This window comes from Mytilus californianus, unplaced genomic scaffold (assembly GCF_021869535.1).
Source record: "Mytilus californianus isolate M0D057914Y unplaced genomic scaffold, xbMytCali1.0.p SCAF_14, whole genome shotgun sequence".
Classification (NCBI taxonomy): domain Eukaryota; kingdom Metazoa; phylum Mollusca; class Bivalvia; order Mytilida; family Mytilidae; genus Mytilus; species Mytilus californianus.
Genome location: NW_026262626.1, coordinates 35,840,121 through 35,856,612, shown reverse-complemented (window position 1 = coordinate 35,856,612; position 16,492 = coordinate 35,840,121). Strand labels below are relative to the sequence as shown.

Below are 16,492 nucleotides of genomic sequence, written 5' to 3'. Positions count from 1 at the left end.
ATAGAAAAAAAACTCTTTTTACTTAAATATATATAAATAGGAATATTGGCTATTTAATGTCACTAAAAATATTTTTGTAAAAATAAACTTCTGAAACAAAAGAATTATGGAAATTGTGAGCTAAGGGTAGTCTTTTTGCTACCAGTTGATCTGGTTCCTTTCTTAATCAAAATGTGCACATGCGCAGTAATTTGAGTCTTTATTGTCGTTGAAATTAGTTCTTTTGTCTTTAATTCCCACTATCTAACGCCAATAAAACTTTGACTTCGTCGACCTTATTTATTTCTTTTCTTTTGACAAAATCCAGGTTTAATCCAAAGTTCTCAAAGACTAGAAAGTTTTAAAACGTAAAATTTCGTCAAGTGCCCTCCATTTTGAATAACTACGCCGGGATATTGTCAATTGCATATATGGCCCTCTACGGACAATTGCTTACAGGCATGATTATTATGTTTTTTGTTACGATTTTCCAAGAATAAGTCCACGTACGGTCAACAATGACCATTTAAAATTGAATATTCAGCTAATTACTGGAGAGAGGGTCTCATCGGACAAGTTAAAGGAAAGTAACATATTATCGATTTTTACTGTGGAGTGCGTTTTCCTTGTGTGTGAAGAAAGCGTTGACTGAACGGTAACCGACGACAATAATGAGGAATCCCCGATAATATTGAGGATTTTCCCTTCGTCTGTCAACCCTGTGTTTACGTTTTTTTGAGTGCGCGTTGCACAAACAACAATATACTTCAATGTTTTATCATATTTATTGGATTTAGTGACGGAAAATAGTGTATAATTGTGATATTATGGCCAATATTTTAAACAAAGATCCGCTCACATTCCAGCAAGAAAAGAACGAATTTCTAAAAGAACTTCACATTTTCCACAAAAACAGAGGGTAAGTTCATCTTTCTTAATTATTAAATTGTTGTCATATTATTATATAATTACAATATATATGTATTTTCACGTTTAATTATTATATTTCAGAACACCATTTGAAAAACTTCCTAAAATTGGTGGAAAAGAGATCGACCTGTATTTGTTGTATCGGCGTGTGATCAGCTTTGGTGGATTGCGAAAGGTAAAGTCGGTTTGAATTTACCTCCGTTCACAGTCAAGTAGTGTATCAATAGAAGCCTCGCGCTTCTCTTGTTCTTTGATTATCATTATGATCTATAAATATTGGCAATAATAGATCAAAATATTTTTAATGCATTGCCATTTTAAAGATGGCTTCCATGTTGTGGTTGAAGGGGAGGGGCTTATAGTGTGTATTGCAGGTTGGCAATATTATTCCAAAATCTGCAGAATTTAGTTAGTTTTTTAATTGTTTGAAGTTGTTAATTGATAATAACAATGCATATGCAATCTCTTGTTATTTATTTTAAGGTTGTCAATGAGAAATAGGTCTGTATTTATGCAAAAATAGGTGCAATCAAGGTCAACTGTGAGTGAGCCAAAATTTTTTGCAGGATTGAAAAATTGACCCTGAAAGAAAAAAAATAGACATTTATAATACATATACTTTATATGCAAAAATTACTTTGTGATATTTGTGAATTAATTTTGTTTTAGAGTAAATAAATATGTATGTGTACGTATATGAAAAACTGTGTAAAAACTTGCTAAATGTAAATTTCAACTTGTGCAACATTTTTTTTCAAAATTTCTGCACATTAAATACTTTGAGGATTAAATATTTTCTAATATGATACATGTGAATGGGATCACCAGTAACACAGTTCCTTCTTCATTATAAAAATGAACTTACGTTTTTTGAATATTTGCAAATTCATTTTGTAGATCATCTTGAATGTAGTTGCGAAAGTGGAAAATTGAAAGTTGAACCCCCTCTCAAAAATAATTGACCAACTGGATATATTCCACAATTGATTAAGAGAACTAGTTTTACTGGAAAAACTTGCATGACATTTTGGCCAAAAAATAGAAAAGAGTTTCCAGAAGAAACGTATACATTGCATATTTCTCTTGTGGGGTAAATAGAAGCCAACAAAATCAACTGAATTGTTGACCTAAGAATTAACTTCAATTTGATTTGAAGATTCTAAAGGAAACTCGAAGCTTGGCAAACATTTCTTTGGCATGACATATTAGACCATCAGATGAATGTTTGAAAATATTAATACTAGCAAGATAAGCATTATTCCTAGAAATTTAGATACATGTACAAATGTACATACAAATTTACAAAAATAGCATATTTTGAAAACGTCTTGTTTATTCTTTAAAAAGGAAGGTTATAGCTCTAATGTATGTTGTTTTGAGCTGTACAGGGGAAAACAAATACAGTGTGTATTTAGTATGAAATCTGATAACAAGAGAATAGAAATGGTAATTAATATTATGTAACGGTTTGAAAAGTTTTAGGTGCAAATGTACCCATTCGTTTGATCATATACATCTATTAAATGATATATGTTGTATATTGAAATCATGTTGTCTGCACATCCAGAAATTGTCATTTGCTATCAATGTGTTTACTTTTAGCACCTCTGTATGTCAGAAGCTAGTTATAAAGAAAAACAGATAATTACTTACAGTGTACAAGTGATCTATAAATAGAACTGGAATTTACCTTTTAATCAATGACCATGCTCTTAGAGTGACAGTGTAATCTCTGATAATAATTTAAATCTAAAAATAACTCTAGTCAGCTGGACTCTTATTTATTAAAAACCTTGTAACTTTTTTATCCTTCACACTTTCAAATGTACAGACTTTGGATTACACACTTACAGGATTTGGATTTCAGTAAAGGATTTTTGTTTATGTTTTGTAAATACATTCCAAAGCAAATTCCTCTATAATTCATACCATATTTCTTAGATTGTAATTGTATATACATAACATGTAAAATGGGTAAATTTTATTAGAAAGGTAGAGAAATGTAATGAAATTCACCTTTATTTTAACTTTTGTTAATTTTCATATTAGATAGAGGAACCAAGACCACTTATTTATTATCACAAGTTAAGAATGCTGTCATTGGAGGTTAGAGAAATCATTTCCTGGAATCTTAAAAGAAACTTTTTGAAATAAACAAAAATGTAACCAGAGTAGAGTCTAATTCAAGAAAAAAGAATATTATATTACAAGACAGACAATCTTTGAAAATAATGTTTAATTCTAAGTAATCATGATGCCCTACATGCTTAGTATCGATGTACTTCATTCCATGGAGATTATTTGGCCCAACCTGTCATTGATGGTCAATTGACATTAATACCTTGGCATAGTTTACGTTTTAAAATTTGTGAAAAGGTAAACTTAAGGCTGTAAAGGGTTACCACTTATGGTAAGTCAATGATGCATGTACATGAATGAACACCAGAGGTTCTGAAGGTTTTTTGGACCTCAGTGGTCTTTTGCTCCAGTAATTCTTCAAGCTTTACTGGTCCACTCAGCGTTTTAGCAGTCTTTTACATTATGAGTATTACAAAATTCTTACATCTATACTGGTCATTTGGTCCAGTAATTACTGGACCAAACCATTTATTACTGGACATTGCCACATGTCAGACGGACCTTGGGAATGACTGCATACACCAAGGTATGCATTTGTATTAGCATTGGCACATATCATTTCAACGGAGATTATTTGACACATACCCTTCCGTTATGGTCTTAGTATTGACTTTAAAACTATTGCATAGTTTGCATGTTGAAGTCAGTGATAAGGTAAATTTATCTTGATACATATATTGTTTACAGGCGCTACAAGTACAAGTAAAAAACGTTTTTTCCCCTAGAAAATACATAGTAATATGTAAGTTTTCATTAATTGTACTGTATTCATTTTTTTGCCAATTGTACAGATGGACATACAGAGTTGCCATTTGAATTTCAGCTTTCCATTTTAACATCCAAACTACACACAAGCAAGACATATCTCTGTGTCTGCTGTTTATTAACAGAATGTGAACTGAACAATAGATCTTTTTTGGTCTTTGTCTTGTTATTCAGCGACAAAAGATCTTCTTGACTTCATATAAATGTATAGTAGACCTGTATATATGCCATCTCAGTTAATTATGATGGTCAATTATGAGGTTTAATTAATGGATTAGTGATCCATCTGATGGAGATAAGCGGATTACCTGTAATCACAACTTATAACACCTGCTGTAAATGTTAATTAGCTAAGGGTCATAAACTTGTCACGGGTAGAATTATAGTATTTTCATCAAAATATTATTACAATAAAGCCATGTACTTGCGAAAAAAGGCAGGGCGTCTTAAAAAGGACACAGGGCGGCAGTTGGGAAAGGGCGGGCAGACCGCCCTGTGAAAACGACCAAGCTGGAATACTGATCTGTGAGGTTGTAATGTCAATTTCTGCCATTTTGTTTATCTCTTGTTTGTGTGCAAATATCTGTATACTCTGAACCTCTATTGCTAGTGCATACATGTACATGTACAATGTACCAAAAATTAAGGACAAATTTTAGCTTTAACATGTTTAAAGAATGCAGTTAATATTGGTCAGTTGCAATATATTAAACTTTATTAACTCATTGAAAATGCTCTACTTTTTAAGTATATGATTTTTAAAAGAATACTATTTGGCATTTTTAATTTTCAAAGAAATCTACATGAAATATTTGATACAATGTTATCTAAAACATAAGATATTTCTGAAAAAATTTGACCTCGCCACAGTATTTTTTTATTGGCAAAGTTTCAGGCACATTTTTTCTTGGCCTAAAACATTAGCGCTTTATCAAGTGGTCAAGGAGTGCTATTAATTATAATAAGTCTTGCATGAAAATACCAAATGGTCTTGTAAAAATTGTGGGCTGATCTCAAACAACTTATGTAATGTCTTTATGACACTTTACATAGAAAATAAAAATGTCGCAGTCTGGAAAGCCCAAAAGAACATTTTGAATTTTTCAAACCATTCATTTTATGTAGTTTTCAAGCAATGTATATTCCATTTTTGTCAACAGGTATTTTTAACCTGATTGACATTTTCAATTTTCAAAGTGCCTTTTCCCCAGTTATTGTGAAACCAATTAATCCCCTTATTAAGACTTGCATGTATGTTTTGGGTGAGAAAACAAAATTTTAAATATGATCATATAAGCTGAATTGAAATTTGATCTCTTTTGCTTCATTGCAGAAAAAATTTCTTTTACCAAAATAACAACTGTCTTGACCTCTAAGGTATATATTTTTTTTACTGAAACAGTTGCAAACTACTGGAGTCTGGCATACATTTTTATAGTTCTCACTTTAGTAATTATAGTTACCTGCTGTTTAAAATAAATCAACCCAGACACATTAATTTTTAGCAGTACTGGCCAACAAATGAGAATTTATGGATGTAATATTTTGAGAGTTCTTGAGGTCTTGCATGTAATAAGAGAATATATATCATGGTCTGATAAAATCTGTAACCCACATTTTTTTGACACCCTGACAGAGAGGTTCAGTTTCTGATTTTTGTTTGGCAGACAAAAATGTTTAGTGTTTCTTTTTTATATAGACTCACATGACAAATTTTGGTGTTTCTGAAACAAATTATCCCTAGGTCATGTACAAAATGATGAAGGTTAGACATTTGCAGATGAACCTATTGTTATATAGTTTGAATTATTTTTAAGGGGGCAAAAACCCACAAAAAATGAAAATCATGCAATTTAGATTTGTCTGTTTGGTTTATTGATAAGTTCCAATCTTTTGTATTGAGAGAGAGCAATTGAACTGATTGATTATTGGTTATTTCAATCACCCTTTTGAGGACCCTCTAATAAAGACATGGGAGCCATACTGTTTTCAGTCTGTTGTTCAGTTGTCTGAAACATAGGGTGAATATGATTTTACACAGTTGATAACCATCATGTGGAGATTTGTGTATCATTTTTGATTAGTTGTTCCTATTTATTGGACTTGAATTGTCCATTCCAAATATTGTCAATAATGTTTAAGAACCAGTTCTGGTACAGCATGCTTTGGTATGCAATGAAATTGTACACAGGTATGTACTATCATGTTGAGATTGGTAACTATTTATGTTTGATGTTAATGTCTGTTGTCCTCTGTTATCTTTAAAAAAAAATTCCAATGAAACTACCAGGTCAAATGCAACCAAATATGGCTTCAATCCGATATTGATGAACCCACTGCCCTTCAGGAAGAAAGTGACAAGATGAATAACAAAGAAATAAGTGACATCAAGGTTCAACTGTCATGGTCAAATTTTACTTAAAAAATAGACTGTACATGGGTCACATGACAATATAGCTGTTCTTTACTGAAACAATATTAAGCAATAATCAGACAATAATCAATCAACATGGTCATATCACTAAGAAAGATTAAATCTACACTCATTTACAGTACATGTGCATTCAAATTACATTTTTTTTAACATATTTATGATTGAATTATACGTTTGTTGCACATGGTGGGTGAAAACGGTAACATGTCTGAGGTGAAAGAAAAGTTCACATTTATTAAAATTGCAAACCTACAGTGTAACATGCATGAACCATATATACATGTACCTCTCATATTAACTGTTGCAGTAGGTTTGTAGTTTTTCTATCTGTATAATATATATACACATTCTGTGGACCATAAAAAGCTTTGTATAAAGTAATACTTGCCTATTCTAGAAAGGTCATCTGAAAGAGTAAGGGAGAATAGTCAAATATATGTGGTTCAATGAATGAATGAATCTTATGGGCACTTCTCGAAAAGTGCTGATTATGAATATCCTTGTTCAAATTCGATCATTTGTGCACATGTGTCAATGTTTTCTTTTCTCAGCTATTATAAATGGGAGATAATAAATAATCATTAATGTAATAAAATATAATCGTTCATGTTATACATGTTATAAAAGAAGGGAAAAAAAACCAAAGGAAAAAATCAATAGTTTAATCAAAATGCAACATGTGTTTGTGGAAGCTGTGTCAGAAAATTCATAAATGAAAATTAAAAGTTTATGGGAATTTTAGATATTGATTTCATTCTCTGAAATAAAAGTTTTTCTAAAGTCGGGAAGTGTATTAGAGAAAAAAGGAAAGTCTGTGGCCTTTGAAGTTCTTTCAAGTGAATATACGATTGATTAGGTCTGTTCCTGGAGTCTGAGCACTAGATTAATGGATACCTACAAACAGTTAGAAATAAAAAGATTATCTTTCTGATCCATTAGAGGTGATGATTGTAGAAACCATCCTTTGTATTGAACTAATGCATTCATTGCATTAAAGATACAAAACAAACGTAATGATGTAATACTGATGTTATTAAAAACATATTCTGGATTAAAAAAAATGTAACAGTAGTGTAAATTTACTGTTCAAAGTCTGGAATAGCTAAGTTAAATCAGTTTCTTCTTTGGCAGTGTAATTGGTGAGTAAATTTCAAAAGCATTATGCAATTTTCTTTAAGAGAGATGTTAATATCATATGTATTTGAATTTATGTAATCCTAGGGGGTTTGGAATTCAAATGTAGGCAATTTATGTGGTGATTGCGACAAATGTAACAGTAGGTGCGACTGAATGGGAGATGTTTTTCCTGCTGCAGCCACAGTGGTATTAAACTGTATTTGTAAAACTTTAATATCTTTTACCTACAATGAGATTCCATTTGATCTGGAATTTTCATAGTGAATGTTGGTGAATGTGAGTGGCTTTCTCTGAAATTTCTCTCAATATTTCATATGTAATAAATGACAGTTGTTGCTGTGGTCTGTTGTTTTCTCTAAGTTTTGGGAATTATTGTAAATCAGAGTGTTGTCACCTCTGATCACCAGCACTTTCATATAATGTAGTATGTGACTGGGACATAAAAAAGAGTGCTATCACCTCTGATCACCAGCACTTCCACAACGTAGTATGTGACTGGGACATAAAATTGTGTGCTATCGCCTCTGATCACCAGCACTTTCATATAATATAATATTTTACTGGGACATAAAACAGAGTGCTTTCACCTCTGATCACCAGCACTTCCACAATGTAGTATGTGACTGGGACATAAAACAGTGTGCTATCACCTCCAATCACCAGTACTTTCATATAATGTAGTATGTGACTGGGACACAAAACTGTGCTATCACCTTCCAATCACCAGCACTTCCATACAGTATGTGACTGGGACATAAAACCAAGTGCTATCACCTCCAATCACCAGCACTTCCATACAATTTAGTATGTGACTGGGGCATAAAACAAGAGTACTATCACCTTCCAATCACCAGCACTTCCATACAATGCAGTATGTGACTGATATAAAACTCTGCTATCGACTCTGATCACCAGCACTTTCATATAATGTAGTATGTGACTGGGACACAAAACAGTGTGCTATCACCTCTGATCGCCAGCACTGCCATACAAGGTAGTATGTGACTGGGCCATAAAACAGAATGCTGTCACCTCCGATCACCAGCACTTCCATACAATGTATTATGTGACTGGAACATAAAACAGTGCTATCACCAGCACTATCATACAATGTAGTATGTGACTGGGACATAAAACAGTGCTATCACCTTCCAATCACCAGCACTTCCATACACTGTAGTACGTGACTGACATAAAACTGTGCTATCAACTCTGATCACCAGCACTTTAAATTTCATATAATGTATGTGACTGGGACATAAAACCCTGCTATCACTAGTTCTTCAATCACCAGTAATTCCTATGCATGTATTATTGTATGTGTCATATGGCCTTTACCCAATTTTCAAGCCCCCCATTGACGTTTTAAGGATTAAGTATTTTCTTCTGTAATTATACAATATTTGCTACATGTATGTTGGACTTTTATAGAATGTTTTTTTTTTTCCTTCTGCCTTATCTGGGTCCATGCTGAACCTTGTAAAGCATTAATTAGTCTCAGTGTCGATCACTAGCTGTAGCTAGTAAACATTAAGTCTTAGTCTGTGGTCAACCATTAAGCTAGTAAACCTCAAGTCTCAGTTTGTCTAACTTTATATTTGGTAAATCTGAGTCTGTGTTTAACCCTAGTAATCTGTAAACATATATATAAGTTTGATTCTTTGTTGAACCCCATGGCTACTGGAAAGTGTACATTTAATCTTAAATTTCATCCTTTATTGATTTTCATTAAACCTTTATTCTGAGTCTGTGTTGAACCACAGAATATCTTTTTATACGCCCGTTTACGGGACGTATTATGGTATACCGTTGTACGTCCGTCTGTCCGTCCGTCCGTCGTCAACATGTCGGACATTAACTCAAAAACTCTTTAACCAATTTGCTTAAAACTTTGGTGAATTGTTTATATCTATTGACGTGAGCTCCCTTTCATTTTTTATAAATTTTAGATTTTACGTTTCTGAGTTATGGGGTTTTATTCATTAAAAAAAGGGGGATTTTCCAGTTTTCAGACAATAACTCAAGAATGCTTTCACCAACTTGCAAGAAATTTTGGTTAATTGTTTATATCTATTGACATGAGCTCCCTTTGGATTTTTATTAATTTTAGATTTTACGTTTCCGAGTTATGGGGTTTTATTCATAAAAAAAAGGGGGATTTTCCAGTTTTTGGACAATAACTCAAAAATGCATTCAGCAGTTCTCAGCTCCCTTTAGAATTTTATAAATTTTAGATTTTACCTTCCCGAATTATGGGGTTTATTCATTAAAAAAGGGGGGATTTTTCAGTTTTCAGACAAAAACTCAAAAATGCTTTCAGCAATTTGTATGAAACTTTGGTGAACTGTTTATATCTATTGATGTAAGCTCCCTTTAGAATTTTATAAATTTTATTTGTTTATAGTCTGACAACAGATTTACTAAGTATTGCGCAACAGCACAGTGTATTGCACAACAGCAAGAAATCTTTAATTGAATATAAATTCAATTCATATAACCAACTTCAAGTTCTTTGACTACATTTATTCAGAAACCTATAATAGATGTATGTCAAATATTTAATTACAATCCAAATTCAGACCTGTATCAAGCTTGAATATTGTGTCCATTTTTGCCCCAACTGTTCAGGGTTAGACCTCTGCGGGCGTATCCAGCTGCGCTCAGCGAAGCAGTTTATTTGAGTCTATGTTGAACATGGGAAGTGGGAATACATTTAAAACTGAGTCTTTGTTGAACCTGGGAAGTGGGAATACATTTAAATCTGAGTCTGTGTTGAACCTGGGAGTAAATCAAATCGGAGTCCATTTTCAACCTCTGAATACATGTACATCAAATCTGAGTCTATGTTGAACCTGGTAATACATTAAGAAGGTAAAGTAGGGTTTAAAACATAATAAGACTTATTGTTTTAAAACTGGGGTTCAAAAACTCTGATTATGAACTAAGTATGATATTATATATATATATAAAAGGTGTTAGGTGATCATTAGGCTAAGTATAAGGTTAAGTAATAAATGCAAATGCTAGTTTACATTAACATGCTTTACAAGCTATTACCACTTTTAATTGGTTGATTTCCATGTATTATGACAATTTTTCTAATAATTTCAAATTGTGATCTTGATTTTCTTCAGTCTGAACAGTACAGTGTTGGAAGTTTTTGTTCGCATGTCAAACTGTCATTATAATCTTTATTCTTTATTAATAAACAGAAATGTTCATGTACATGATGTCTGTTATTTAGTCAGGTCTTTTTGTTGTAGTTAGAGATATATAGAAACGTAGGCACTTATAAACGTCAGTTTGATAAACCTTTGCCAATCAAATGTAAGAGAAATGAAAAGCCTAATGGAAACTGACAAAGAATATCTTTTGTTGTCCCTGTTTTGGACACAATCAATATTGTACAGGTAAAACACCTGTCATTCATGCTGTTCAACTTAATCAAAATGAAGGTCCTTGCTGAATGGGGTGGGAAAATGTAACAGTACAAAATGCGATTAGTCAATAGAATAGAGATGCTTAAAAAGTACACTTGGATTTTAAAGGCTACACTACAGGTGATAATTTAGTTGTCATTGTGTGAGGACAAAGAGTCTTGACAAGTTATTACATTGAGGATCAGCTGTTACCTTTATCATGTTTGATATTGTTCAGTGTTTACATTTAAATATCAAATGCACAGGTGAATAATAGAAAAGTGTTAATTAGTGTTATTGGGTAAAGTAGAGTAGATTGTGCCATTTGTATTAACCAGAATTGCATTAGTGTGTATTTATTTAGTATTTGCAAAGATGAATTGAATGCGGAGTCATTTAAAGTACATGTGTACATATCTATAAAAAATCGTCTGCTTGGTAGAGACTACAGGTAATTTATGTTAACTATTATTTTAAAGATTGCAATTATTTTCAGATTCATGATGAAGAAACCTGGAATCAAATATCGGCAGATCATAAAATGCCAAAAGCTTGTTGTAATGGAAGTCAAGCCTTAAAACATATTTATGTCAGGTAAGAACTTTGTACATTATTTATACATTGTACATGAATTCAGAAAGAGTTATAAATCCTTTATTTAATACAGCTGAGGTGCAAATAGTGCAGTAAGACATTATGATTAATAGCCAAAATTAGAAATAAATATTACAGGTCTTCTGACTTGCCTCAAAAGTCTGTGAAAGTTTTATTTCCGTTTAATAATTAGATATAAGAAGAATTCCCTTTTTGAATTTTATGATTTCAAACATTTGAAATTATTTGCTTTCCAAACTTGTGGTTTTCAAGCTTAAATGTACTTGATGAAGGTTATTCCATAAATGTAATGTGAGCAAAGAAATGGGTATTGGCATTTTGGATGCTCTGAATATTTGTTAATTCTTATTATTAAGTTTGGTTGAATATTTTGAAAGTTATATTTGACTTCCAATGTAAAACTGTATAAGGTCATTACAGACAATATTAAAAAGTCACAGACCTAGTATCTATAGGTATACGTTTTTAATCCCCTGACACAGGCAGTGATTATATCAGTTTTCTGATTTTACTTGATATTTTATGGAGATTCTGAGAAGAGAAGCAAGTCTAACACATGTAACATGATATTTTAGAATTGAATGTTTTCTTATACTTATGGGATATTTGGTCCAGTCAAGGAAAATAAAACCATATTTGATACATTGTCCCACAGGCCCTATGAATTGATTGTACTGTGTACATAACAATATTTTACAGTAAGTTTGTTCTCAAAGGGTTACTGTAAAGTTATGCTTAATTTGATATATCCTCAGGAGTTATATACCTAAGATATTTTTCAAAGAAAGCTACTCCTTTTGATCTTTCATTCATGTGTGTTGAAATGTAGACAAACAAATGATGGAAAAAAATATATAATCAATTGATGCTGTACTGTTAGTATGAAAGATGAAACACATCAGTCTTTTATTGACTTTAGTAGTCTTTTATAAAGCACTTGTACTGTAGTTTCTTGGGTTAGTTGAAATAATGGAAGCACTCAAGTCTTTTAAATTTATTTCTGTGTACAGCTATAGCTAATTCTTTAAAATTTGGACTAGTTATCATATAATTATATGTTAGTGTTATTACTTTTGCATCGCAACACAGGAATTTCATTCTTTTCTTTGGTTACAACCCTATAAATTTTCTATGAGCAACCCTGTCTTAAATATGCTATGTTAGTCATTTTCATAACTAATTTTTGGCAAATATTTTCTGCAGATATTTAGATAAATATGAACGTGTGCATTTCCATGGTGAGGATCCTAACAAGAAGGAATTTGACGATGACAATGACCATGCTCCAGCTAGGAAGAAAGTTAAGCTACCATTATTTGGAATTCCCCTTACATACAACCATGAACAACATAAAGTTACAGGTAATTCTAAGAAGTGTATAATGTGTCTGTTGTATGGTTGATTAATTGTTTTTTTCACTCTCAAATGTCATTTTGAATCTGACAGATCACCTGGTACAATCCTGTTAACAGAATATAATTTGATATTAAAATGTTTAGCATGTCTGAGCCACAGATAGAAAAATCATGGTTTGGTGACAAGTTTCAAATGAAATAGATTACCATTGCTGTAAAACAAGGAATGATTTACCTGATGACTCGAAATCAATAAAAATATTGTCACTGTTCTAATCTTCTTAAAACATCTTTAATGGTATTGTAAAGAATTGTAAATCAAACTGAAATAAGAGAATCTTTGCTTTAACCATGTATCAGAACGGATTTAATGAAAAGGAAATTTGTGTATTAATGACAGAATGCAATAACTGTTGACATTTTGTGTGATTATCGGAAATCTGGGTTATTCGTCATCTATAGAGTGGAACTGTGTAACTGTTGTGTCAGGCAGCTGACTAATCTTGCCATATTTTAGGGAAGAAAAGGAAAATGTTTATTGTGACAAAATAAAAAGAGGAGAAAGAAAATATTTTGAAATATATATGTAATCAGTTTCAATTCAACTTGACTTCTGCTATGATTGATTTTTGTACCAAATGAAGGTAGTCAAGGGAAATGCCATTGAAAAGAGGTTTTCATCATATATTTGATTAAGCATGAGTAAATTTATTGTTTTGTCTGCTGGATATTGTTTGATCAAATCTGGCAGAGGTTATCAGATGAGCTTAACAATGATCAATTGCATCATTTGCATATTCAAGCTCTATTAAGCCTGGAAGTAATAATTCAAGTGGTTATTCATTTTTTTTTATGAACAATAAAATTTTTGTTATATTTAGGACATGAAAAAAACAATATATTTTCGAATTTACACTAGCAACCCTAAGTTTAAGAGACAAATCTTCAAAATTATTGATATTGAAATTAGACTGCTCACCCTATGTTGGCTATATATTTTGTATCAACCCCTAAACGCAAACAAAGTTTTGTAGGGTATATAAGAATCATCCTGTCTGTTTGTCCTGGATGTGCTTTGTAAGGAAAACTCCTCTTAAACTGCCTGAGGAATATTGAAGAAGCTTTACAAATTCATAGAACACTACATGACGATATGCATAAAGGGAATATAATCCTGGTCCTGGTCCCCATGTTAAAGGGAAGATAATAGAATTTACTTACTGCAATATGTGAAAAAAGTCTCTCATAAGTATATCTCTTAGACAGATATTGATGAAACCTTACACAGTTGTAGAAAACTACCTACAGATGAAGGGATTTATCCCAGTCCTACATGTTAATGGACATGTTTATATGCATTTTCAATCTTTTTAGCTCACCTAGCCGAAAGGACAAGTGAGGAGCTTTTCAAATCACTTGGTGTCCAGCATCTGTGGCGTCCGTTAACTTTAAACATCTTCTCCTCTGCAACTACTGGGCAAAATTTAAGCAAACTTGGCCACGGTCATTACTAGGGTATCTAGTATAAAAAATGTGTCCGATGTCCCTGGCTGTCAACCAAAATTATAAAAGATAGATAGAAACTTTATAAGCAAAAATTATCAGCTAGACAAGATCTACAAATAAGTCAACAAGACAAAAATAGTCAGACGACTCATTAATAGAGTTATTGCCCTTTAATGACGAATTTTACCATTTTTTGCGTTATTTCCTAATATCCTATAAACTATAATAGATTTGACATTTTTGCCTATTATCTTGAAAACTGCAATACATAGCTAGAAACTGTAAATAGCACAAATGATCAGCAAGATCTACAAGTGTGCCATAACAGCTGAAATCTTCAGTCGACTAGTTATTTGAGTTATTGATTGCCCTTAAGGATGTTCTCTCCTCCTTTTTTTTAGATTTTTTTCAGATATTCAGAATCCTCTGGTTTTATCCATGTAGTGCCACTAAATATTTTGCCCAGTAACCCCTACTTTTCTTTTTGTAATTTTATAACATATACTTTTAAAAGCCATATTTGAGAATCTTATAAAATCCTTTTTATTTTTTTTATGGTTTTTGAAAGGAAAAAGGTGTTAATGTTAAATGTAAGAAAAATCTAGAGAGAATCATTTCATTTGAATTTTTCAATGGCTTATATCTCGAAAACAAGGTCACGGACCCTTCATTTTTTTCTAGTTCCATTATTTATATACTATCAATTTATAACAGTCTTTTAAAAAGCTTGTTATTTTGAAACAGAGTTGCGAACATCCTTAAATTATATTTTTAACATTTTTATGCCTATTATCTTGAAATCTATAATATTTAAATAGAAACTTTCAAAAATGAAAAATTATTAGCAGGATAAGATCTACGAACATGTCAACATGACTTAATAGAGTTAATTTCCTTTTTATGATGATTTTTTTACTAAAAAGTGGCAATTGTTGAAGATGCAGGTGAGCGACACAGGGAGCTCTTCAGAGCCTCTACTTCTATTGTATACTTAGATACTGAAAGTACATGTAATGCTACAATCTGTGATGAAATATAATTTAAAATGCTGCTACCCTGTAGACATACAAATGTACTTGAAATAGGGAAATAGAGATTGTTAAATGAGACAGCAGTGCTAGAATCACTGAGGTAAAACCTGGAAATCTAATTTGATGAGTTGATAGAATCTTCTTCCAGTTGCCAATCTACATTCTTTTTCAAGTATAAAGCGAAGTCTGAATGAGTTTTGAAAAGATTAGGATAGACTACATAATATTTTATCATTGGCTTGTACAAATTTAATGTAAGGCTTGACTGTTTTATTGACAAGTTGAATAAATATACATTTGTGTTTCTCTGATTCAACTGAAGCCAATTAGTCTGTAGTACATTGTTATTTAACATTTACCTCTATTTCAGATGCTTCTAGAGAGATGTATGGACTGTCTCAGGATCTTGCTGCCTCAAGTGATTATGAAAAATTGGAAAAATCCTTACTTTCTGGACTTCCAAATGAAGTGGACTTTGTGATCAATGTTTGTACACTTCTGTCCAATGAAGGTCGCCATATTTTACGACTTGATCAATCTAGATATTTACTTACCTTGTTATTGGCTCATATAGGATTGTTTGATTACAGTAAGTTCTTCATAAATGTTAAGCACAAACAGTTTATTTCTGGAAACTTTAATTTCATTGAATTTTTTGTCTGAAGTGGCTGCAGTATTTTTTTAATCATGATGCTGTTTATTTTATGCAGACTGATATAGCTTGCTCATACCAATGTGGAAAGAAAGACTTGAAATTGTTCATAATCTGTTCCTCTGTAAACTATCAATCAAGGGGAGATCACTCATTTTAGAAATAAATAGAGAATGTCTTTGATAAAAATATTGTAAGTTGCCAAGCCTTCAGATATTAAAACAATAAGGCTTTGTAGTTTAGTATTTGCTAGAATCATTTTATAAATGATTGATTTGTACAATAACCAGCACCTAATGAAGAACTATATACTTGTTTTGTGGGTTATGTAGACATGGTCTAAATATATTATTTAAAATGTATAATGAACTGATGCTGGGGATACACTACTGGAAAAAAGAAAAATATCCATACCTCATAAAGTTATGGTACATTATTGATTGTTTGATTCTTTAATGAACACGATTAAATCCTGTTCATGATTAAATGATTTACATGATTAAATCATGTTCATTAAAACTACTTGACAA

General features: G+C 31.8%; 1 protein-coding gene across 2 annotated transcripts in view; it reads left to right on the top strand.

Moving 5' to 3' along the window:
- Positions 1-324: 324 nt before the first annotated feature.
- LOC127724641 (AT-rich interactive domain-containing protein 2-like) overlaps positions 325-16,492 on the top strand; it is a 34,063-nt gene continuing 17,895 nt past the window's right edge. The window contains exons 1-5 of one of the 2 annotated variants that reach the window (XM_052231665.1): positions 325-898; positions 991-1,084; positions 11,300-11,397; positions 12,622-12,779; positions 15,681-15,899. In XM_052231665.1, coding sequence (XP_052087625.1) covers positions 807-898; positions 991-1,084; positions 11,300-11,397; positions 12,622-12,779; positions 15,681-15,899 — 661 coding nt within the window. In that variant the 5' untranslated portion in view covers positions 325-806. The remainder of the gene's footprint in view (positions 899-990; positions 1,085-11,299; positions 11,398-12,621; positions 12,780-15,680; positions 15,900-16,492) is intronic. The other variant, XM_052231666.1, reaches the window with a different exon arrangement.